Genomic DNA, 18,482 nt, shown 5'->3' with positions numbered 1-18,482 from the left:
ACATATGGAATCTAGAAAGATGGTACTGATGAATTTGTTCACAGGGCAACAATAGAGAAACTAGAGAACAGACTTATGGACAGGGGGAGAGGGGAGGAGAGGGTGAGATGTGTGGAGAGAGTAACATGGAAACTTACGTGGCCATAAGTAAAATAGATAGCCAACGGGGATCTGCTGTTCGGCTCAGGGAATTCACACAGGGGCTCTGTAACAATCTAGAACAGTGGGATGGGGAGGGAAGGGGGAGGGAGGCTAAGAAAGGAGGAGACATGGGCATACCTATGGCTGATTCTTGTCAATCTGTGATAGAAAAACAAGAAAATTCTGCAAAGCAATTAACCTTCAATTTAAAAAATAAATTAAAAAAAAAAAAAAGAATACTGGAGTGGGTAACCATTTCTTTCTCCAGGGGATCTTCCTGACTCGGGAATCAAACACAGGTCTCTTGCACTGTAGGCAGATTCTTTACCATCAGGGAAGCATGGTATACTGAGCATGATTCATCTCGAACACCAGTCCTGCTGTAACAGGAAGATTCTCCAAGTGGTACTGAGATGTGGGGAATAAGGATGCCGTGAGCTCCTCTTGCCTGCTCATCAAGAGGCTTCACTGAGATGTGAACACACCTACTGAGATGCTGGGCATGCGGAAGACCCTCCGTGTGTAAGTTTGCCTTCCTCCTCCTTTAGAGTGACTTTTTTTCCTTTTAAATGTAGAGCAGGTGGTAGGTGAAAATAGCTCAGCACCTATTTATTATCCTGCTCTAGGATTTCAGGGCGAGAAATTTAGAGGCATAGCAAAAGGATTAGATGTTTCCAGCGAGTCTGAACTCACTCAACAGGGAAGGTACCCAGTGGTGATGCTGGGGAGCTGGAGAAGATCTGTGCTTTCTGGAAGCTCCGTTACAGATGGGGAAATTGAGGTCCTCAGAGCTCAGGGCCTGCCCTCGAGGTGACAGCTCTCCCAACTCTTCCTCACCGGTGATGATGACACGTTTCTCATCATCACACAAGAATTCTCTCCTCCATCAGATCACAAACTCCTCGAGCACTTTTTCTGTGCTGAGTTCATCTTTGCTTTCTCTATGATCCAACAAATGTTGGTAATCAACCCTGAATATTCCTTGGAAGGACTGATGCCAAAGCTCCAATACTTTGGCCACGGGATGCAAAGAGCTGACTCACTGGAGAAGACCCTGATGCTGGTAAAGACTGAACGCAAAAGGAGAAGGGGGTGACAGAGGATGAGATGGCACCCCTGACTCAATGGCCATGAATTTGAGCAAACTCTGGTAGATGATGAAGGACAGGGGAGCCTGGCATGCTACAGTCCATGGGGTCATGAAGAGTTGAACATGTCTTAGTGACTGATCAACAACATCTTTGCATATCACCAGCATCTTGCACAGGGTTTGTGAGCCCCTGCATGTGACAAATCAGATGTTTTGTGATGACTACACAAAGCTCATGGTAACAGGTACCAGTGAGCCATCCTGAGGCATTTCTCCAGGGTCCTGGGATGCCTTATAAGGCTGCTGTTTCTGCTCCAAATCGAGAACAGACTGACTCTTCCAGCAGACGTGGCCCAGGGCACAGAGTGTGCTGGCTACACTGAAACGCTATATTTGAGATATAGTCGTTGAACATTTATCAGATGACATGCCCTGGGTATATGGAGATGAACAGGACTGAATGGATCTTTCCCTCATGAAGAATCATCTTGTGCAAGAGGAAAAAAAAGAAGAACAAAAGCAAACATATCATCATCTGATCCTGGCAGAACAACCCTCTCCAGTGGCTAATCTCTGCCTATTTTCAAGACAGAAAATAAAAACAACACGCACAATGGAACCCTGATGAAGACCCCAAATCTGAAAAGTTGAACACATTTTACTTTATTTTATCTCAATTGATCTCAACTCTCAAATGCTCCAGCTTCAGAAGGTAAGATTAGGTACCATTAAGCCGGCTAGACCAGCATTGATTTAAAAACCCTCCTGGATACTACAGGATAGAGGAGGTTGCAGACCCTTATTAATCTCCTTGTTATCAGCATGATCTTAGCCTGCCAGGAGCCAGCTTGCTAGATTCCCAATTCTGGCCACATCCACATCTGCCTTGCTTCTGTGTACCAGGCCATGGAGCTTATATAGCACCGTGAATTACCCTGCTAAGAAAACTTTATCAGTGAGCTGGTCTTTGTCCATGGAATCAAGGAAGAAGGAAAAGTGGGTTTCCTCTATAAACCAGATGGAACTCAATGGGTCTCAAATCACAGTTACACGGAGCCCATATAACCCACTGTATTTTCTCTTCTTTGACCATGGAAAGGAATAAATAAATGATTGTGGAATGCGGGTGGCAGGGGCTGTTCTGAGCATTTCTCTGGAACTGACTCCTTCCTTTACTTTCTTTGTTCTCCAAACCAGCACTCACTCTCTACCAGGCACCGTGCAAGGGGCTGAAAGTACTAAACCGACGCAGCCCAGATCTGAAATGGTCCTAGCCCCCCTAAAGTCACAGTCTAGCAGGCAGGAGAGGCACCATGCAAGAAATGTGAACTCTGAAAAACAGGGCTTCCCAGGTGGTGCTGGTGGTAAAGAACCCATTTGCCAATACAGGAGACGTAAAGGACATGGGTTCAATCCCTGGGTCAGGAAGATCCCCTGGAGGAGGAAATGGCAACCCACTCCAGTATTCTTGCCTGGGAAATCCCATGGACAGAAGAGCCTGGCGGGCTACAGTTGATGGGGTCTACAAAGAGTTGGACATGATTCAAGTGACCTAGCAGCAACAGCAGAGGCTGCTGGGAGCTGGGGGGCCAGGAGGGGCCCAGGGGGTCTCTAGTAGTGCTGCTGGGGGCTGGGGAGGAGCTCAACCGTCCTTGCCTTTTAAGTCATCAACAATATTGTTTCATTGGAGGATTCTCTTTTTTTTGTGCACTGGGCAATTTCCCAGATACAGTGAGACATTGTATCTGGAACTAGGTACTTTTTTGGAAGATTAACTCACTCTCTATAGAAGTTTTACAAGGACTTGTCAGGGCTCTGCTGCCAAGGGGTTAGAAAATAGTCCCAAAGAGAAGTCAAGCAAGCACAACATCACAGCATCAACTTCAGTCATTTTTGGCGTCTACTTCCATGTGTTTTGCTAATTCCACTTTACTGACAATATTTTCTTTAAACTGACTCACTTAAAAACATAAATGAGTTTATCATCAAAGGAACCCTTAATATCAGTGCCATAAATAGAATACCAATATCCCTTGCCCTAAATAGAAGGTAACGGCAAAAATAAATAAAATTAAATTCCTGGCTTCCAGCCTGCCTCGAGGCTGTCTTTATCTGAAGTAGCAGATTGGTTTTAAAAGGCTCCCCTCTACTGGCCTTCGATCGCCCCTAGAGGCCTCCCTCATCAATTCCTCTGCTTTTTATAACTGAGGATGGAATTTGGAATTGGATTGCTGGCTGGGCAGGCCACCAAAACCACTCAGGAACCCCAAGAACTCTAGGGAACTGTTACTGCGCGTGCCAGCTGTGAAGTGGGGCCGTCAGCTGTGTGAATGATCACATCCAAGCCAAATGCAGGAGGGGGCTTAATGACACAGGCCAGGTGGCTGAGCAGTTTTCTCTGGAAATTTCTATCACTCGCCCCAGCCGTGGGTCAAGGTTATTCTGGTACAGACACTGCAGCCTCCTGAAGCTCACTTAATACGTCAATTTAACACTTGTTTACGATTTCTCCTTGCCTTACTTCACGGCCAGGGCCTCACTTTGGGAGGGGAAAGAAAGAGAAGCAGCTTAATCCACAGGGAGCCAGCCCTTGATGAAATTCAGTTATTTTTTTGTGTTTATTAAGCAGTTACTTTACACGAATCTCAGTTTACTCATCCATAAAATGGTTTCTTTCCAGGGTTTTAATGTGTGTGTTTTTTAGATCTTGCCATGTGGCAGGTGGGATCTGAGTTTCTCAACCAGGGATTGAACCTGTGCCCCCTGCATTGAAAGCTCAGAGTCTTAACCACTGAACCACCGGGGAAGTCTTGTCCAGGGTTTTATAATACATGTGTGAAACAGCATATGAAGACTCCTGGGTGCACACAGGCATCTGGCTGTAATAATAGCCATTATTGATTTTTCTGACATCCATCTAAGGGTCAAAGCCAACTCTGATGGGCAACAGGGATTGTCAGACAACTTTCCCCTGGTTTGACGGGTCAAACCAAGGTCTTTGCCTTGGGCTGGGGCTCTGCTGAAAGACCATGAGACCAATTATTCCCACCAATGCAGGGAGCGTGTATACAATTTGCCTGGGGCCTTGTTCCGATGCAGATTCAATTTCACCAGGTGTGGGTTCCAGGGTGAGGCCTGAGGTTTTGCTTGTCTACCCAAACCCCAGATGAGGCCCCTGTTGCGGGGCCAAGGGCGGCACTTTGATCCACAAGGCTCTAGCTCAACGGTTCTCCCAGTAGGGGTCCTCGGAGGGAGGGGTCAAAGGTATAGCATCACTTGCAGCTTGTCAGTGACACCAGTTCTCAGGCTCCACCCTGGACCTGCTGAATCAGAAGCTTGGGGGTGGCCAGCACTGTCTGTAACAGCCCCCAGCTCTGGCACTTCCGGCCCCTGGAAACCGCAGCACCAGCTCAGGTCTGTGGTTGTATGGGCGTTGTCCCGCCTGAGCCTAAAGGCGACAGACAGCTGCCTCTCAGCAGGTCCCAGCCCAGCAGGACGATCTCTGGGGATGAGTATTCTGGGTCTCCCTATTCAGACTCACCCTGAGCCACAGACACTGGCGAAAGCTACTCACACACAGGTGGTAAGGAAAAAGACCTCTGGGAACCTGGTCTGGGAGGGGGGATGGTCTGGGTTGTCTGCACCCTTGGCCTCCCCTTCCTTCCCCTGCTCCCCTTCCCCACCACTCCATGACTTCCATGCAGTTTAGACTTTTACCAGACCATATGGGTCCCTCCACTGAAGTTAGACAGCAAGGCAGGCCAATGAGTATTTACAGTGTCCACAAAAAGTGTATGTTTGCACATACACTTACTTGCACATACACAGTCCTAAATCCCAGGCGTTGGGAATTTGCCCTCCCCCTCTAGCAAGTGTAACCAAATATACTCATAACACAGTAATGGTTCACATTGATGTTTTTCTAATTCTAGTACCAGTTCTTTCCTCTTTTTCTCCCTCTGCTCCTTCCCCACTATGCTTTTTGGTACTACATTATTTTATGAATTAAATAGCCATGGAATTAAAAGACACTTACTCCTTGGAAGACAAGATATGACCAACCTAGACAGCATATTAAAAAGCAGAGACATCACTTTTCTGACAAAGGTCCATCTAGTCCATGGTTTTTCCAGTAGTTATGTATAGATGTGAGACTTGCACCATAAAGAAAGCTGAGTGCTGAAGAATTGATGCTTTCAAACTGTGGTGATGAAGAGGACACTTGAGAGTCCCTTGGGCTGCAAGGAGACCAAGTCAACCCTACAGGAAATCAACCCTGAATATTCATTGGAAAGACTGATGCTGAAGCTGGAGTTCCAATACTGTGGCCACCTGATGCGAAGAGCTGACTCATTTGAAAAGACCCTGATGCTGGAAAAGATTGAAAGAGGGATGAGAAAGGGACAACAGAGGATGAGATGGTTGAATGGCATCACCCACTTGAGGGACATGAGTCTGAGAAAACTCAGAGAGACAGTGAAGGACAGGGAAGTTTGTTGTGCTGCAGTTCATGAGGTTGCAAAAAGGTGGACATGACTTAGCGACTAAATAACAGCAACATTCCTTTCTTATGTATACACCACATTTTGCTTATCCATTCGTCCACTGATGGACATTTTTTGGCTACTGAAAATGATAGTGCTATAAGCACAAGTGTACAAATACCTGTTCAGATCCTTGCTTTGGATTCTTTGTGGTATGTGCCCAGCCGTGGAATTGCTGGGTCAGATGGTAATTCTATTTTTAATTTTATGAGGAACCACCCTACTGTTTTCCACAGCAGCTGCACCATTTTACATTCCCATCAGTTATATTTTACTGATGCCTCAGAACACTATGAACAGGATACCATCAACTCCTTTAGAAAGTTTAGGGAGCTGAGGCTCAGAGAAGGGAAGCCCCCTGCCTGAGGTCACACAGGCAATGAGTGTCTCATCAGTGATCAGTCCCGCAGCAGCTCCCAGGGCCTCCAGAGGTGCGGTCCAGGGTCTCCAAGCGTGAACAGTGAGTCTGGCTCGTAGGGAAGACTTGCCAGTTCTTCTGTGTGTGTCAGTCGCTCAGTTGTGTTTGACTCTTTACAGCCCCCTGGACTGTAGCCCGCCAGGCTCCTCTGTCCATGGGATTCTCCAGGCAAGTATACTGGAGTGGGTAGCCATTCCCTTCTCCAGGGGATCTTCCCGACTCGGGGATCGAACCCGGCCTCCTGCAGTGCAGAAGGATTCTTTACTGTCTGAGTCACCAGCGAAGCCCCAGTTTTTACAGACAGGAGAAAAGGAAGACCCTAGGCTGGCAGCTGGGAGAGATTTACAATGCAGACCTAAGGGAGTCATATTCTAACGATGCTGAAGGGCAGAGCTTTGGCCTGGGTACCCGTAGGCTGGGGATGGGGCTGCGGCACCTTGGGCTGGCTCCATCCCCAAGGCTGGCTGTTCTTTAAGGAGCTACTTGTCTGAGGGCTGCTGCCCTGCTGCTTCGGGGGAAGAGGCTCCCAGCTCCGGCCAGGACCCTCACACCACTGCGGGTTCCTCTCCCACCCTTCGCTTCACCTCTCCTTCGAACAAAGCCTATAGACTGGGGTGTAGTTTGGACAAAAGGCAGAGTTCACTTACGAGTCAGCTCCCAAACCTCAGGAGCCTCAGAATGCAGTAGGAGAGGGTTTGCTGCTTATAGGAGAAGAGCAAGTGCAAGTCACCTGCCGGATCAGTTTACCAGCTCATTTTCTCTGGGTGTCTTAGCCTCCCTGCTCCATTATTTAAGCCACTCTGGCATTTACTAAGCAAGAAGGTGTGAATTAATCCTGCGGATCACTCCTCCAAGCGCGGCCGATATTCTTGTGCTTGAAATTGGATATCGGAAACCTAATGGCAAGCACCCATGTGTCACTGGACTGTCCAAGGGTGTGTCTGCCCCTCCTCAACGTGGGCTGAAATGCTGCACCCACGTATGGGGTCGCCACGGTGTTCGGGAGGCTCATCTGACCGGCCTTGAGCCCTTGCTGAAGTCCCAGTGTTTCCAGTTTCCTTTTGCAAACCGTCTTTGTGGTACAGAAAATGGCCCAGGGTGGGAGGCGGGAGACAGGGGACACAGAAGTCATCGAGAGCGTGGTGATGGAGTTGGGCAACGCTGGTTGGCATCTCATTTCCTTGTTACTGGCTGTGTGACCTCAGCAAGACTTGGTCCTCTCTGGGCCTCCAGTCCCTCATCTGCAGGTGAACCAACTCGGCAGCTCCGAGTACAACGTCAGCCCCTAGGAAAGAGGCTCCCTGGGCCCCTACAACCTCCCTGCAGAAGTCTCCTCCCCACCTGCTTCCTTCCTTCCTTGCCAGGATCCAGGAAGCTGACCACCCTAGCCCTTCTGTCTTTCCCCAGAAAAAAATTCTTCCAGGCTTTAATCATTTGTGTTGTTTTTTTCTCTTCCATCAGTGTGTGTGTGTGTCTCCTATAGTGAGTTGATCAAACAAATGCACTCCAGAGCCACTCTGATGAGACCCGGCGGGGGCAAGGAGGGGGCTGGGGGAGAGGGAAGGAGGGAAGGCAGCGGGGGAGCACCATCCAAAACAAGACGCCGCGGAGCTGGCCATCGTGAATCGCATCCATCTCCCGGGCTGCCATATTCCATTACAGCCTCGCCTCTAGCATCCTTCTCCGGAGTGCTCCTCGAGCGTGGCTGCTTCCCAGGTTTCTCTCTCTCCCACAGACCTCTCTCTCTCCCGGCTTTATCCTTTGGGGGAATGGGCGTGCATGTTTCCCTCACTGGATGTCATCTCGTACATCAGTTATAGATCGCTCTCCTGATTCCGTGGAACCTGGGTTCACATCCCAGCTCTGCCACTGACTGGCTGGGTGACTTTGGTCAAGTTGCTTAACTGTCCTATGCCTCGGGTTGCTCATCTGTATAACGGAGGTAATAACAACATGGGCCTCATAGGATTGTCGGGAATATTACAGGCGCGAACAGAGCTAAGGTGCTTAGGCTGTCATATGCACGCAACAGATACGCCAAAATAATAATAATAATAATAAGACCATTGTTATTCTTTGCTGCCGTCAGCCTCCGCTGAGAAAAGATGTGTGAGGAGTGAGCCCCTGTTTCTAGAAGCAATGCTCTCTGTTTACAAGGTAAACTCAGATCCCAGACTATAGGTTTCAGCCATCAATAACATTTCCAAAAAAATTGGGGCTGGGAGACTTCTGGGATGGTCCCATGGTTAAGATACCATATTTCCAGCACAGCAGGCGTGTGTTTGCTCCCTGGGTGGGGAACTAAGATCCCCCACTGCACTCCTCCAAAAAAACATGTTGGCGCTCAGTTTAGGAAAAATGTGTAACACTACTATCTACCATCACCCTCTTTTAGGAAAGAAAGGACATCAACACCCAAAAGAAAAAGAACATCATCTCAGAAGATAGAAGAGTTCTCAGGAAATGACAGGTTAAAAACTTGAAACTAACAGAATCGTCATGGCTACATTGTATCTCTTATTTTCTCTTTCCTTTTTCCTCCTGGGTCACCACCCATCTGCAGATCAGCATGTTGAACCGCTGGCCTCAGGGTCATTTCAACCTCCCCCCATCAACTAAGAGGCGGAGGAGAAACTGCAGCCTTGAGTCTTTAAAGGGGACCAGGAACCAGAGCTGCGTGCCTCCGTGCTCCTGTAATAATGATAGCCAAATGCTGGAGAACTCTGTGACAGAGCAGAGAGCTTCTTTCTCAAAGAGCAATTTCAGAACTCAAACACACACCCACACAGGGACTCGGGGTTTCCAGGAGCAGTCAACCAGGATTCCAAGTGCCAGACGTGTCCGGGAGGAGCCCACTCCCTGCCACCATGGAACAGACACCTCTGGAGCAGTGCCCTTTGCCACTGCAAAGTCTGCGACAGCTGAAGCTAAGAAAATGCTAGGACAAACAGGTCCCGTCCGGACACTGGGCGGTTTCCTAGCCGAGTGACAAATTGCAGGAGACTGGGGAGAATTTAAAACCAGCCCAGCTGCCGCCCAGAAGAGTGACTAATCTCAACACTTAAGGACAAGCCCCAGACCAGCAGTCACTCAGACACAGGGGATGGTTTCCCTGCTTGCACATGGGGCTTCCCTGGGGCTTCTCCTGGAGACATGGATCTGTGCCCGCCTCCTCGTGGGAGGCTGCCACCTGACCACCCCTCCCACCCACCCCCACCCGCCCCCACCCGCCCCCAGTGGTGTTCATGTTCCTACCCACCCCCATTCTTTGTGATTATTTATTGGCTGTGCCGGGTCTGGGGTGCTGCTCAGGCTTTTGTCTAGTTGTGCCGAGTGGGGGCTACTCTCCAGTTGCGGCGCATGGGCTTCTCATTGCAGTGGCTTCTCTTGTTGCAGAGCACAGACTTCAAACGTTGTGGCACATGGGCTGAGTTGCCCTGCAGAATGTGAGATCTTCCCCGACCAGGGATCGAACCCATATCCCCTGCGTTGGCAGGCAGACACCTAACCACTATTTCACTAGGGAAGGCCCCCCGCCGCCCAACTCTTTTCACTGTATCTTTCCACCTGCCTCATGAAGTCATTTTTGCCTGAGGCAGCTGAAAAGGGCAAGGCTCCTGAACCCCACTGAGGGTCCTAGAAGCTGCTTAGACGTCTTGGCCGATCCATCATGATTCCCTGGTTTGACCAGTGTTTATCAGAACGCCACTTAAAGGTGCTTAGTAGAGAAGATCTTTGAGATGATGCACATTGGTCAATGGCCATGAACTTGGGCAAACTCCAGGAGACGGTGAGGGACAGGGAAGCCTGGCGTGCTACGCAGTCCGTGGGGTTGCGGAGAGTCATACACAACTTGGCGACTAAACAACAATGCATCAATCTGACCTCTTAATTCTTCCTCCCTCAATGTTTCAAACACACAACATCTTTCTGTTGTGTTTCTGTTCGGCATCCTTTCCGGGGACCAGCCCTTGGAAGGAAACGGCTGGCCTCAAGTTAAGTCTGCTCTCACTGCCAGTGTGGAGATGATGAAGATGGACATAGTGGGCACTTCCTTTCGAGGCAAGAGGAGGATGGTGGGGGTGCTGGCATTATAGGCAGTGGCAGAGCTAGAAAGAGCTCTCTGGAGAAAAAAGAACTGGACAGAGTCTTGGAAGTGGAGCTTTACATCTTTGCATTGTTATCTGAACTGGCAGCAGGAGCCTTACCACTGGGGCCCCCTCTTTAAGAAACTAAAAAGTTCCTTTTATTCCCATGGCCTGCTCCCCAGCCTTTGAGATGACAAAAACTGGGCCCTCAACTGGGCTGTGACCTCCATGTTGGAACCACATGTAGTGAAAAGCAAGGGGCTTTCTGAGCAAGTGGAGGATGTTTAATTGCTTTACAACTGTGTGGACCTTTGGTGGGGGAGAGCTTCCCTGGTGGCTGAGATGGTAAAGAATTCATCTGCAATGCAGGAAACCTGGTTTCAATCCCTGGGGTTGTGACGATCCCCTGAAGTAGGATATAGCAACCCACTCCAATATTCTTGCCTGAAGAATCCCATGGATAGAGGAGTCTGGTGGGCTACTCCATGGGGTGTCGAAGAGTCAGACACAACTGAGAAACTAACACACAGACCTTTGGGAGCAGAAAGGGTGAATGCTTATATTTGCCATGTGCTTGGCCCGAGACGAGTCAATCGTAAAGGAAATCAGTCCTAAATATCCATTGGAAGGACTGATACTGAAGCTGAAGCTCTAATACTTTGGCCACCTGATGCGAAGAACTGACTCATTGGAAAAGACCCTGATGCTGGGAAAGACTGAAGGCAGGAGGAGAAGAGGACCACGGAGGATGAGATGGTTGGATGGCATCACCGACTGGATGGACATGAGTTTGACCAAGCTCCAGGAGTTGGTGATGGATTGGAAAGCCTGGTGTGCTGCAGTCCATGGGGTTGCAAAGAGTTGGACATGACTGAGCAACTGAACTGAACTGGGGCCCAAGTTTGTTCCTTCTAAAAATACTTTATGGGCTCTATTTACTAAACCATATACTTATCACCAGGTAGCTCCATGGTAAAGAATCTGCCTGCCAATGCAGGAGGTGTGGGTTTGATCCCCGGGTAGGGACGATCCCCTGGAGGAGGGCATGGCAACCCACTCCAGTACTCTTGCTTGGAGAATTTCATGAACAGAGGAGCCTGGTGGGCTACAGTCTGTGGGGTTGCAGAGTTGGACATGACTTAGCAACTAAATGGCAATACTTATCACCAGGGGCCAGGGGGAAGGGGGAAAGACATAATCATTGAGTCCATCTCCTTAGGATACTGGGATACTAAGGGTATACAGAGGAGGAGCAGCTACACCAGACTGTCCAAGGAAGGTCTGGGTCCTGGAATGCTTTGCAAAGGAGGTGATACTAGCTCTAAGCCTTAAAGGAGGAGTCAGAGGAAGGCAGGATGGATGCGGCGGGGTCAGGAAGAATAGTGTGTGCAAGAAGGCTGTTCCAGAAAGCAGTAAGTGCACAAGCAAAGGCACAGTTGCCTGAAGTCATGGTATGTTCCAGGGAAATGTGAGCAATACAGAATGGCTGGAGCCCAGGAAGACTGGAGAGACAGGCAGGGACCAGATTACGTATTATCTTGTATGCCACACTAAAAGCAATGGGAGCCTTTACAGAATTCCACTCTCTCTGAGAAGTATTTATAATTTGTAATCTACAACATCCCCAATTTGTAAAACCTAAGCAATTTTAAAACCTAGCAACCCTGCTTTACAAGGGGAAAGAGGCCCTGAGTGGCGAATTGGTTTCTAAGAAGGATATCTATTTACAATTTAAATTTGATGCTAGGAACAGTTGGCAACAAGGACTTGGAGCAAGTCAGTTAAAAACCAGACTTTCTTTCTGTCCTATTTTATCCTCCAATCATGTTTATACTTGAGTGAAGTACACGAGGACTGGGGCGAAGATTGGGCTTTAAAAAAAAAAACAAAACGTTGCCTCATCTTGTACAGGTATGTGTGTTTCTTACGGAGTGCCTGGACTTCAACTGTCCAAGGTCATTCCCTTCATCCCCACTTGGACTCATCCACCAAAAGGTGCACCTCACTCATCCTTGGCTGATGGCAGTAGTTGCCAGCTCACGGGTCTGATGATCAGAGCTGGTTCATTCATCACCTTCCCAGACAGCGTCTGATGTCTGACTGGGGTGCACCAGGACCCTGGCCATGATGTACTAGAGGGCATCAGTTCTGACCAATCAGATGTCCGTTCTAAGAGGGTGGTGCCCTAGAGGGACCAGTTGTTAAGCATCTTTTACTGTCAGCCCTAGTCCAGAAGCCTGGATGCCCAATCACATGGTGTGTAGAAGTGAGGAAGGTACATTCAACTGACATCAGAATCAGAGTTGCAATGGAATGGGAGATTTCCCCCCTTCTGAAGCTTTAGTCCAAGGCCACACCTGAGAGTTTGGGATGCCCAAGCCCATGGCCAGTGAACTTGTAACCAGGGGACAGCACCAAACTGAACCTGAGCGGACCGGGGGCACTTTTGGGAGATGAGCCCCAAGTCCTTCTCAGTCTTCATCACTCACCTGCCCTCATTCTAAACTGCTGGGGCGGGGGTGCTTACTACTAAGTCAGACCACATCCTTAGGGAAACTGGGCCTTTGGAAGAACTCAGGGGAATGAGTTAGGAAGGCCAGATCTGAGACCTATTCTGTATTGCCAGTACAGGGGGCAAAGAATTCAGATAAAGGGCAGTCTAGGGCAATCAAGGGCAATCAAGGCAGGGACTTGGGCTTCTCATAGAATTAGGGTCACTGGCTTTATCATGAGCAAGTTATACAATCTTTCAGAGCTTCAGTGTCTTCACTGATGACCTCAAGGTAGCCATAGTACCTAGCTAGTTCCAAGAAGTTTGGTGAGGACTCAGTGAACTAACGCTTAAGTCATTTATTGATTTCACTTTTTAAATTGATTTTTTGATCTTACCATGCCAAAAATAATCCTGGGGGCATGTGAGATCTTAGTTCCCCAACCAGGGGTCAAACCTTCACCCCTACAGTGGAAGCACGGAGTCTTAACCCCTGGATCGACAGGGAAGTCCCGAACTAGTGCTTTAAAGCAGTAAGTGTGGCGTCTGGCGCTATTTGTGCTTGACAAACAGTAGCTCTTGGGGCCACTTAGCAGGGGACCACTGGGTCTCCACAAGGATGACACGTGTTAACATCTACAAAACTCTTGGCGTAGCTCTTGCTTCAAGCACTCAATAAATCAATAAACGTTAATGACCCTCATCGTCTTCATCTGTGCCATTGCCATGCTTTCTATTATGATTATTATTACTAGCTACATCCTCTTTGGGAGTTCCCAGGTGGCACTAGTGGTAAAGAACCCACCTGCCAATGCAGGAGACATAAGAGACGTGGGTTCAATCCCTGGGTCGGGAAGATCCCCTGGAGGAGGGCATGGCAACCCACTCCAGTATTCTTGCCTGGAGAATCCCATGGACAGAGGAGCTTGGTGGGCTGCAGTCCATAGGGTCGCAAAGAGTCAGACATGACTGAAGCGACTTAGCATGTGTGCACATCCTGTTTGTCCAGAGTTCTGTTATTCTTTTATGATTAGAGAACTCACTTGGGGACTGGGGCATGGGGTTATAAGTGACGACACCAGCTTAAATGAGCAGGCTTGCTCTGTCCTCAACCAGCCAGGGTGTAATCTTGGGTAAGTGATGCTACTTCTCAGGGTCAAATTTACCCCAATTACAAAAAGAGAGGAGGTTTCTTAGGCGGAGCCCTGCACTCCCTTTTTGTTTCAAGACTGTGAGTGTTAGCCTTCTCTAAGGATGCCATGCATGTCCATCACCGGGCCAGACCCCAGGGGGATATTTATCCATTAGATGCCTACTGAATACCTTCTGTGTGTCAGGTTCTGAGGCCACCGTGGTGGGCAAAACAGCCATGCTCACAACTCTCTCTTGAAGGTTATACTCAAGACGAAAGCTCAGGGGATGATCAGAAAAAGTTTGGCTTATGATTTTGTCCAATGGACTCTAAAATTTGGGGCTGCTGCATAAGTTGAGGGGAGCTTTTACCAAAGTTCCACCCAATCTCTGATTGAGAATTTGAATTCACTCTTCAAAATCTTAACAAAGAACTCATCTTCTTACATTTTCTTTTCCCATTCAACCCCAGGGAGGCATTTCCACAAGCAAGTAAGTTAGAAAAGGAACTGTGAAAATCATTAGTTAGCAAGAGACGTGTCTCTAGGGAAATAGCCCCTGGAAGAAAGCCGTGCCCTTCGAAACCCCTTAGACGATTCCTTGGGCAGGACAGAACTTCTGAGAACACCACATCAAAAGGCTTAATACTAAAAGGAATCAAGAGCTTAGCAAAAATGTATCTCAGTTTTGTTCCTCTAGATAACACACATGAAATCGTCTTTCCTGTTTTACTTCTCATTTGTTAATCCTTGGAAATTTTACTCCAAAAAGAGATTTTTTTCCCCTTCCTTCCTTCCTAACAGATCACAGGGTCCTACCACTGTCTTCCAGAAACAGTCATCCTTTAACAGAACCCCTATTTTCTCCTAGGGACCAGCACTGCGGCAGCTGATTTGCAGTCTTCCGGGGCACAGGGTTGGCGCCACAGCCCCATGGTCTGACGTTCGATTCCGGGTCTCCCGGGAAGGCAAGGCATAGGTTGAGGAAGATAGGAGTCCGGTGCCTGGCGCCCCTCACCGGCTACTGTGCCAGGGCACTTACTGCACTGAGCCCCCACTGGCTGTCCAAAGTTGGGGTGCTCCCAAGGATTAAATAAGTGACTGAGCTTGCAACTCGGCTTGTAAGCTTGGATTCTGTTCCTGGGCTCCATGTTCTTCCTCCTCGAGTCATGGCAAATCCCAGATGAGTGACCCATGTGTGGGGCAGACTGGGGGTGGCGCTTGAGGAGGGCTGAGGGAGAGGACTGTCTCAGGCCTGGGTCAGGACTGGTCAGGCCAGGGGTCAGCCTGAGGACAGCAGCACCAGAGGCGGGGGGAGGGGGTAATGCCACACGATAGAACACATTTGACTTGTTTGACAATTTTCCCCAAAGTGGGCTCAAGCAGAAATGTGCCCCTTCCCCAACCCCAATAAAATAGATCTAAGGAAACACACCCACAGCAGAGGAGCCCTGGCTTTTAAGCATATGGTAAATGTCCTTCTTAGCTCCCCTCTTGGAGCTTATTTCCGGATACCCTATTGAAACAACCTAAACTGGGGAGTGGGTTTACAAGGTATTTGGCAGGAAAACGCAGCATTATATGCAAAGTGATTTCCTGATCATATTTTACAAATTAAAAGTCACTGGTCTCTAGAAGAAATTCGGGAAAATTTCAGTGACGGGACAAGCAAGCAATCCCTAACAGCGCCCAGCTCTTAAGTTTTCCTGGCACAACAATGGGCAGCCGCTGTTCCTTCCCCCGTGGGTCAAGGTCACCAAGTGGCTCGGCCAGGCAGAGCCCACATCTTGGGGAAGAATGGGTGTGTGTGTGTGTGTGTGTGTGTGAAGGGGGGGAGCCGAGAGGAAGGCGCTCCCCACCGCGTCCTCCGTCACCCCAAGACTTGTCCTACCGGATTTGCTTTCCGATCCACAGTTTTGAGACGAACGGCTACCGAAAGGAGCGTTTCTCTTATCTCCGCGTGGGAGCCTGTCGTGTATTACTTGAACAGTATTTGTGAAAGTTTTCTGAGCTCTTGGAGAAATCGAGGAGGAGGAGGGAGAGAAAGAGAGCGGGTTCTTGAAGAGCAGGGGACTTCCCAGAAGAAATGCTGGGGTGGCCAAGCCGGGCAGGGGCGGGGAGCAAAGGCGAGAGCAGGCAGTGGCGCCCGCCCCCCGGTTTCAGTCCTTAGGGCCTTGGCATCCTGGGCCAGGGCTGGCATTTCCCTTTGGAGGAACCTGTCGGCTCAGCCCGCCCTCAACTAGCGCCGAGAGTGAATGAAATAACCAGCGGGACAATGGAGGGGCGCGCGCGGCGCGGGACCAGAGGGAGGTAGCCTGCCCGGGGCTAGCCCCACGGAGGAAAGGGACTTTCTGCCCACTCTGTGACCTCGCTTTCTCTCTGCTCTGGGCCAGGAGGCTATCCAAAGGGCCTCTCAGAACCCTGGATAGCCCCCTCCCCACACTTGCCCATCGCGGGGTGGAGGCTCTTTGTGGAGAAGGGCTGGCCAGCGTGCGGGCGGCAGCGGGGCGGGGCGCGAGCCTCAGCCTCCCGGACCCACAGCCGGTGCGTCCCGCGCCGCGAGTGCGCACTCCTGGAAGTCCTGCGCCAGGACCGGGGCTCTCGGTCCCGCCCTTGGAGAGATCGGGAGAAAAGCGAGGGCTAGACCGTGTGCCTGGGAACCCCGGGCCCCCGCCCCGCCCCAACCCGCAGCCAGGACAAGCGGGTGGCGGTCTAGACTTTGCCGAAAGGTCTCCGTCTCCGAGACCAGAGCGCACAGGAACCCGGGGGCGCAGGGGGCGCGGCGGAATTAGCTGAATGTCCAAAACCACGTGAGGGTGGGGAAGGGATGTCAGCTAACCCCTGCGCGCTCCTACCAGCCCGCGCCCCAGTGCTGGGCTCCCGGGCAGGCGGGAGGCGCGTGTGCGTATCTGGGTGTCCTGGGGACCCTCGCCTTCCCGGGAGCCCGTGGAGAGCCCCCGCCTTTCCCCCTGGGCCCGGGGATCCCCTCCCCCAGCACAGAGATCCCCGCGCGCCCCCTGCCCACTTTGCTAAGGCGAGAAAGCGGCCGAGCCGGAGACAAAGAAACTCCAACCTCCTCCACTCTCGGCCTCTCCGCCCGCCCCAGACACTCCCCGGCGCCCTCCCTCGACCCCGGCGACGACGCGCGCGGACAGGCCGAGGAAGGGAGGCAGGGTGGGCAAGTCTGCTCCCCTACGCGGGCCGGCTGGAGACTGCCAGTGATCCCGGCCCGGGCACTTCCCGCGGCAGCCGCGCCCCCGCCCTCCGCTGCGCAGACAGTCCCGGGCCCCCGGCACCGCCACCCGGGATCCAAATCGTTCCCCACCTCTCCCGGCGAGCGACAGGGGGGCGCGGCGCGCACACAAAGCGGGTGCAAGGGTGGATACAGAGTGCCGGGGTGGAAGAGATTCCGCCCGGGCTCGGCACGGGCCCCGGCGCAGCTATTTATTTACCCGATTTCTTCTTCGATCTCGGAGATGTCTGCGAAGATGAGGAAGACCACGAGCAGCGTGAGCGCAGCCAGCATCCAGCTCCGGAACTGCAGCTGCATGGTGGGTTCGCGCCCACCGGGACCCGCGCGGGCCGGCGAGAAGAGCTGGAGCTGGGGGGCGCAGCGGCAGGCGCCCGAGCCTCGGCGCGCAGCCGGGCAGACACGCTGCGCTCCGGCCGAGTCCGGGCCAGCAGCGGCGGCGGCGGCAGCAGACAAGGGTTGCTCCGGCGCCGCGAGCCCGCTCGCTCGCTCTCAGCTCGCGTCCGCCCCTCCTCTCCACTCCCCTCCCCTCCCTTCCCCCGCCCCGCGCGAGGCCCGCGCGCAGTTTGACAGCTTCGCTCCGCGCCCCTGCTCTCCTCCTCCCACTCTAGGCAACTCCAGTGTCCAGCCTCCGGCCTTTGCTTCTCCCGCCTGCCTTCTTTTCGCTCCCGAGGACGCTGGAATGTGGCCGGAGCCAGCCACTCCCCACTTAGGGAGGCTGGGCTCGGGGGCACCGCGTGCGTCCGGGTACCAAGCGGAGCCCCAGGGAAGAGCGCGCACCGTTCGGCGCGCCCCGCCGCCTGGCAAACGCCCTCCCTCTCTCGCTCTTTGTCCAGCGCCCTCGGTTTCTCGCAAAGTTTTCCCAACACAAAGAGCAACACCTGGGGACAGTCCCCGGCGCGCGGCGAGGAGCTGGTTTCAGCCAGGCAGATGTTTCAGCAGTTGACGAATTAGGAGGGGTGGTGGGGGAAGGGGACGGGAGAAGACATCAGAGACAGGCCAACTTAGGCGGAGATGCTGATTGCAATTTGTGGGCGAGGTGCTCGCCTCCCACTCCACCCCCGCCCCGCCCCCGAGAGAAACCAGCCCCTCCAGGCGGTTCTCTTGGTCTCCATTGACAGACCCAAGGAGACTGGGTCCAGAGAGGGCTCGCTGAGTTGCTTGGGCTATTGGAGCCTTGGCTAGAACCCCGACTCGGGCCCTCCTGCCGGCGTTGCTGCTCTATCCACAGTGGCAGACACAGCACTCACCCCGCCTGGGCCCTCCGGCTGCTAGTTCTGAGCAGGGCGTCATCTTCCCAGCTCTTGACCTCTTCTGGCAAAATCAATAC

The 18,482-nt window shown here is 51.5% G+C and overlaps 1 protein-coding gene across 1 annotated transcript in view; it reads right to left on the bottom strand.

Annotated features, from left to right (window-relative positions):
• Window positions 1–17,619, bottom strand: part of ST8SIA2 (ST8 alpha-N-acetyl-neuraminide alpha-2,8-sialyltransferase 2) — a 76,535-nt gene extending 58,916 nt beyond the window's left edge. Inside the window, exon 1 of the mRNA XM_043434499.1 lies at window positions 17,355–17,619. Within this exon, the coding sequence (XP_043290434.1) occupies window positions 17,355–17,452 (98 nt within the window). The 5' untranslated portion in view covers window positions 17,453–17,619. The remainder of the gene's footprint in view (window positions 1–17,354) is intronic.
• Window positions 17,620–18,482: the final 863 nt, after the last annotated feature.

The sequence above is a fragment of the Cervus canadensis genome, chromosome 17, assembly GCF_019320065.1.
Source record: "Cervus canadensis isolate Bull #8, Minnesota chromosome 17, ASM1932006v1, whole genome shotgun sequence".
NCBI lineage: Eukaryota > Metazoa > Chordata > Mammalia > Artiodactyla > Cervidae > Cervus > Cervus canadensis.
This window is presented reverse-complemented; position numbering and strand designations above follow the sequence as displayed.